The 6,335-nt window shown below is 64.2% G+C and overlaps 1 protein-coding gene across 6 annotated transcripts; it reads right to left on the reverse strand.

Annotated features, from left to right (window-relative positions):
• Positions 1 to 201: 201 nt before the first annotated feature.
• SLC25A39 (solute carrier family 25 member 39) lies at positions 202 to 5,565 on the reverse strand. Of its 6 annotated transcripts, none has more exons than XM_057400125.1 (12): positions 5,461 to 5,565; positions 4,061 to 4,166; positions 3,934 to 3,993; positions 3,413 to 3,457; positions 2,512 to 2,621; positions 2,353 to 2,420; positions 2,123 to 2,247; positions 1,807 to 1,980; positions 1,406 to 1,515; positions 1,217 to 1,298; positions 1,052 to 1,132; positions 202 to 946 (listed from the first exon to the last, which is right to left on the reverse strand). In XM_057400125.1, exons 2-12 carry the CDS (start codon positions 4,155 to 4,157, stop codon positions 828 to 830), a joined length of 1,071 nt encoding a protein of 356 aa, XP_057256108.1. In that variant the 5' UTR covers positions 4,158 to 4,166; positions 5,461 to 5,565; the 3' UTR covers positions 202 to 827. The 6 variants fall into 6 exon arrangements, with proteins under 6 accessions (XP_057256108.1, XP_057256109.1, XP_057256110.1 ...); XM_057400126.1 differs by lacking the exon at positions 5,461 to 5,565 and adding an exon at positions 4,707 to 4,862; XM_057400127.1 differs by lacking the exon at positions 5,461 to 5,565 and adding an exon at positions 4,274 to 4,292.
• Between the last annotated feature and the right edge of the window lie 770 nt (positions 5,566 to 6,335).

Raw genomic sequence — 6,335 nt, forward strand, 5'->3', positions numbered from 1 at the left:
GCAGGGAGGGCACCTTTGGGCCACAGCAGGTCACCAACGATGGGCTCCCCCCCGTACCCCATCAACGGGGGGTAAGCAGAGGTCCTGGGAGCACCCATGAGGATGGCGGAGGGTGACGGTGACCATGGCACAGGGACATGGCTGTCACCTCTAGGGGTACCTTCCACAGGCCCAGAGCACAGGAAGAGAAATCCCTGGGCCAAGAGACAAGGGTGACTGTCTTTTATTTAAGAAAATAAGGTAAATCCCCCCCTGGAGCCCCAGGCTGAGCAGGGGCAGAACCTCGGGGTAAGGGGACAGGGGATGGGCGCACAACATCCACTGGCCCCTGAGAGCAGCAGCGAGGTCTGTCCCCACACCGGCTCCGAGCCCACGGGCTGGCAGGGCACAGGGACACCCCGAGAGGGAGGAGAGGTCCGGAGCGTGTCCCCACAGCATGCAGGGCTGTGCGTTACCGACAGCAAGGGGCTGGAGGGGGCCCGGGCAGGCAGGGAAACGCCGAGGGTTTGGTCCCCAACAGAGCCCCAGTTCCCATCTCCTGCCCTGCACCTCATCCTCGCCTGAGCATCCATGAATCCATGATCCAGCAGCATCCACCCAGGCTCAGGGATGAGCTCAGGGGACTCCACATTCCCCCAGTGTCACAGCAGCAGGCACAGGTGTCCCCCAGTGCACTGGGCATGGGGAGCAGGTCCGGGTCTGTCCCCATGCACGGGCAGCAGGAGGTGGGGAGCAGCACAAAGGCACTTGGGCTTTGCAGAGCCGCTGCTGTCGCTGCTCCTGGGGCACCGGAGCAGAGCTGGAGCATCCCTGGAGCACCGCCCCCCTCAGAGCCCGCGCAGCCGCCGCTCCTGGTTCAGCTTCTGGAAGAAGGTCTTGCCAAACTCATAGGTGCTGATCATGATGGCGCAGGCGGGGGCCACCTTAATGACACGGGGCAGGAAACCTGCGGGGACAACGCCAACAGCCCCCCGGTGGCACCAGGGCACCAGTAAACCCCATCAGCCCATCGCTGTCACCACTAAACCCCAGCCTGGGGCCACGTCCTTACCTGCAAACAGCCCCCGCGTGCCGGACTCGGCGCGGATGCGCTGCATGAGGAGCCACGTGGAGGAAGGTTTGGAGGCTGCGACTGTTGGGTGAGGGGAGCGGGTGAGGGTCTGGGGCTGCCCCACGTGCACCAGGGGTGCTGGTTGCCCACAGCCCCGCTCCTTACCTGGGTGCACCTCGCTGTGCCCCAGCTCGATCTGCCGCTGGGTCTTCACCACGTCAAAGGGCAGCGTCAGCACCGCGGCCACCTGTGGGGACAGCAGTGACCCATGGGCTCTGCTCCTGCACCACCAACCCCATCCTTTGCTCCCCATGGAGCCCCAGTGCAGCGCGGAGCCCATGGCCCCATACTCACCGTGCCGGAGATGGCCCCAGATATGAAGCTGATCATGAACGTGGCCTCATCCAGCCAGGCCTTCCTGCAGAGCCAGTCTCTCACCAGCTCATAGTTAAACCAGTAGAGAGCTGGGAGAGGAGAAACACCAGCGCTAAGATGAGGCACCACGGACACCCCAGCCTCTGCCTTCCTCCTGTGCAGGGGTGCTCTGGCCAATGCTTGACCCCCCCCCACCTCAAGCTGTGGCTGCCCCATCCCTGGCAGTGCTCAAGGCCAGGTTGGACACAGGGGCTTGGAGCAAGCTGCTCCAGTGGAAGGGGTCCCTGCCTGTGGCAGGGGTTGGAGCTGGATGAGCTTTAAGGTCCCTCCCTTCCAACCCAACCCAAGTGCCATCCCAGAGCCTGTCCCCACTGCCGTACCTGAGAAGGGGACATCCCGCAGCACAGTGGGTCCCCAGCCCCTCCAGAGGGACAACCACCCATCCTGAGCCACCGCCGACTGGATGCAGACCCGCAGCTCCTGGTAGCTCAGCTGCCGAGACTGCATCTTGGTGCGGATGAGCTCCAGGGGGCTGATGACCGTCACAGCACCCACTGCAATGGAGGGGGGATCCTTTACCAGCTCCAGCCACTTCCGTGGCTCCCAGAGCATCGGGCTGGGAGAGCCAAGCGCTGAGTGGGCTCCAAGAGACCCACAGGAGGGGGAGAACATGGGGTGGGCATGGGGGGTACTCACGCCTGGCAAGGGCCCCGGCCAGCAAGGGGATGTGGTACCCCTGGCTTCCTGTGCGAGCCTGCAGGTAGTCCCGGAGCTGGTCGTACGTGGTGAAATAGATGACGGTGGCAGGCACAGCCATGACCCTGGGGAGGAGGGCGGGTGTGTGAGGGCACTGGCAGGGGGCTCAGGGGGGTGCCCATGTGCTCATGCAGGCGCTAGCACCCAGGGACTCCCCCAGGCACACTCACAGGGTGGGGGGCAAGCCGCTCCACAGGGACCTGATGCCCTCGTAACGCGTGATCTTCACAAAGGCATCCTGGGGGGAGCACCGGGGAGAGGGATAAGACAGGAAGCAGTCCCCCAGGGACAGGGAGCCCCCATCCCAGCCCCCTGTGCTGCAGTCCTACCAGTGTCCCAGTGAAGCGTGTGGGGGCCTTGTACCAGGCGGTGCAGCCGTTGCCGTTCTGGCAGACGTACAGATGGTCCATGAGCCCATTGCAGTAGAGGAAACACTTCCCTGGGAGGCAACAGCATCGCTGTTAGACAGGAGACCCCTTCCCCTCTGCCCTGTGCACAGCCCATTCAATCTCCAAAACCACTGCCTCCTCCGGCGAAGAGCCAAACCCTCAGTGCTGAAAGCAGGATGGAGAGAGGTTGGGATCAGCCTCTGCTCCCAAGGAACAAGGGATGGGACAAGAGGAACCGGCCTCAAGCTGCACCAGGGCAGGTTTAGATGGAGCTGAGGAACAATTCCTGCCCCAGAGGGTGCTCAGGCATTGGAACAGGCTGCCCAGGGCAGGGCTGCAGGCACCGTCCCTGCAGTGCTCACACAGTGTGGAGACGAGGCCTCAGTGCCATGGGGCAGTGGTGGCCTTGGCAGTGCTGGGAACGGTTGGATTTGATCATCTTAAAGGTCCTTTCCAACCCGGTTGATTCTGTGATGTTTGAGCCTGGTGGGGACCAGCCCCAGAGCAAGGCCAGGAGAGGGATAAATCTCCAGCAAGGCTCTGACCACAGATCCAGACCCACCAAAGGGACGGGGATGCGGCAGAATCTGTCGTGACAGGACAGTGATGAGACATGGACCACAGGCAGCCAGGCCTGGTGCACAGCAGACCCCCAGGCACAGACCAGCCCCAAAGTGGGGCTGCAGGAGCAGCTGTGGGGCTGGCGGTGCTGCCCCACACTGCGGAGAGCTGTTCCCTTGGCCGGAGAAGCCCAAGCCACCACCAGCAGGGAAGCCAAGCGGGATCAAGGCTTAGGAAAGCAAAGCTGCTGGTGGCAGGAGCTGCCCCATGGCGTACTCACATGTGGTCTGCTGAGCACCCCATGGCACAGACTGTGTTGGACATGCTGAAACACACAACAGGGACACGCTGAGACACGACATGGGGGATGTGCCGCAGCGCTGAGCCAGGCAGCGTGGGGAGGTCTCTGTGGGTGACCGGGCTGGATGCCCTCACAGCCACGACCCAAGCAGTCCCTACTGTCACCAAAGCAGCCCCTTGGGAACAGCCCCAGCCCCCTGACCCCATAGGGAATGGGAGGAGACCATGGGGTCTCTCCTGCCCCATGGAAGCTGTGGGGAGCAGCACAGAGGCACACATTGACACCCTCAGCATTGCAGTGGGGCTGTGAGGGGGAAGGACAGAGCCAAGCACCAGCCCAGCTCCCCCAGTGGGGCCCCCAGAGCCTGTGAGGACAAGGGGCCCAGGCTAACGTGTGCTCCGGAGCTGAGGAATCCCGGCCACCGGCTCTGCCAACCAGCACATCCACATGGGCTGCCCGGGATGGGGTCTGGAGACCCCCCCCACCCCAAGCAGGGTTACCTTTGGAGAAGGGGGTCCTCTGAGCCTGCAGCCGGATCTTCACCACATCCAGCGGCGTCACTGAAACGACACCATCCTTTAGCCCCACGGCACGGCCCCGGTGCCCCCCAGTGCCCGCGGTACCCACCGAAGAGCGAGGTGAGGATGGCACCCGTCCCCGAGGCCAACATCTGCTGCAGAGGTGTGATGCTCCCGCCGGCACTCGGCGACGTCCGCTCGGCCATGGCAGCGCCCTGCAACACACAGCGGCGACAACGGGGGATGCTCGAGGGTGCCCAGGGATGAGCGATGGATCCCAAGGAGCCCCCCTGCCATTCCCGGTGCGCTGCAGGCCTCCCACCTCCGGCCCCGCTATCGGCCCGGCACAGGGCAGGCGCGGCCCCCCCTCTAATCGGTGCTGCCCCGAAGGGGGGGGACAGGGACGGCGCCTGGGGCTGGAGCAGCCCCGATAACACCCCCGGGCCCGGCGCTGGCGGCCGGCCCAGCCCCGCTGGAGGTGGGGACAGCAGGGGCCAGCCCCGTGTCCTTGGAGGGGAGCGCTGTCCCCTCCCCCGCAGGGACAAAGGGCAAAGCCCAACCAACCGCAACACCCCCCCCCCCCCCGAGCCCTCAGCCATGGGGACACCGCGGGGATCCCTTCGGAAAGGGGGTGCGAGCTTGTGACAAGCACCCCAAAACGGGTCCACACATCCAGAACCCGCCGCCTGCCCTCCTGCAAGGCCTGGCGAGACTGCGACCCCCCTCGGGTCAGGGGGAATATGGGGCTATTGCACCTCGAGGGCGCTGCTCCGCACGCTGGGACGGGGCCATGGCGCTTCCAAGCTTCGGGAATGCGCGGTGGTGTCTGAAAGCCAGGGGAATGCAGCACAAACCAGCCCCAAAGCACCTTCCCCTCCTGACTCAGCACTGGGCAAGGTCGGCGCAGGCACAAATCCCGCAGTCCGGTGCCCCAGGCTGGGAGCAGGGAAGGGGCTGTCCCGGAGCCAACGGCACCGGGAGCCGGGGCCCGCATGGTCCCGCACTGCGCCGGGATGGCGGCTGCTCACGCTCATCCCGACACTTACACGGAGACAGCCCGGTCCCGGCGGAGCCGAACGCTCGTTATCCCCCGGTGCACCGGCCCCATCCCGACGGGAGCTGCTCCCTGCTCCAGTCGGGACACGCACCCCTCCCGCTGCGGGCGGGCCGCGGGGCTCGGTACGGGGAAAGGGGGATAAAGCAAAGCGGTGCTGGGATGAGAACGGGAACAACCGGGAGGGAACTCAGCACCCGCAATCCCCATGCGGGACGGGACCCGCCAGTCCCCCACCCCGCACGGTGCAGCCGCCAGCGCGATCAGGGCCAGCGAGACCGGAACCCCCCCCCCCCCGTCCGCTCTGGCCCCGCGGCCCCTCGACCCCCGGCACCGGGGACACGGAGGCAGCGGCCGCGCGCGCGGGAAACGAGGGGATTTCCCCGGGGTTTGGGGGGGGCATCGGGGAACACAGGGGAGGGGAGGGGAGGGGATCCCATCCCATCCCGCCCCACCTGCTCATTCCAGCCCCGTGGGGCGCTTCCCTGCACCGGCACCGGCAGCGGCACCGGCAGCGGCGGCTCCTTTAAGGATCCCCATGGGCTCCCCGCACGCGCGAGCGAGACACTTCCGTCCCGCGCACGCGCGCTCGCACCACCACCGCCACCCACCCACCAGTGCGCCCCCTGCCGGGCCGGCGGACCTGCGCGGGCGCGCTTTGCACGCTCCCGCCGTGCCCGGTGTCACCCCCGAGGTGCAAGGGGTGAGGAGGGCTCCAGGGTGGCTGCAGCAGGGGAATGGGGGCTAAGGAAGGGAAAACTTCCCCCTCAGGAGGGGTTTTGGCTGTTTTTTTCATTTTTATTTTATTTTATTTTTTATTATATTTATTTATTTTTATTTGGAGGGTTCCAGGTCGGTTTGAGCCTCTCCAGCCACACCGCTTGGGAGCGGCTGGATGGGGAAGAGGGTTCCGGTGCTATTCCCTGCTCTGGTCTGAGAAGAAAGACCCAGTTCAAACCGTATTGTTTCCCTTGTGAAATACGAACTCGCTCCTCTAAACGAGGTAACAAGGTTTTATTGAGGGACAAAGTCAATACAGCAAAAGCAACAGCGCTGGGCACACGACCGTAGCCAGAGGTGCGAGTGATTACTATTTGTTACAGGTTTATATACTTTCACTTACATTAGTTACATTCATATTCATAATTCCCGCATATGGGCGGGGGATATTATAACGAGCTTCAAGAATTTATTATCACAAGTCTCCTCCTCTTGGTGCCTGCGCACTGCTCTGTGGTGATTGTGAGCAGGGGTCTTGAGGATGAAGTAACCAGTCTTCCTCTTGTGAGTAGGGGTCTTCAAGATGCAGTAAGCAGTCTTCCTCACGGTG

The sequence above is a fragment of the Pezoporus wallicus genome, unplaced genomic scaffold, assembly GCF_028554395.1.
Source record: "Pezoporus wallicus isolate ANWC-B61680 ecotype Strahan unplaced genomic scaffold, APGP_CSIRO_Pwel_v1 contig_1735, whole genome shotgun sequence".
Classification (NCBI taxonomy): domain Eukaryota; kingdom Metazoa; phylum Chordata; class Aves; order Psittaciformes; family Psittacidae; genus Pezoporus; species Pezoporus wallicus.

Excerpts from the sequence above, each read along its gene's own strand:
- SLC25A39 (XM_057400125.1), bottom strand. The coding sequence starts at position 4,157 with ATGGCCGAGCGGACGTCGCCGAGTGCCGGCGGGAGCATCACACCTCTG. Across the intron at positions 3,458-3,933 it reads GAGGACCCCCTTCTCCAAAG|CATGTCCAACACAGTCTGTG; the intron begins GTAACCCTGCTT and ends TGTGTGTTTCAG. Across the intron at positions 1,516-1,806 it reads GCGGGATGTCCCCTTCTCAG|CTCTCTACTGGTTTAACTAT; the intron begins GTACGGCAGTGG and ends CTCCTCTCCCAG.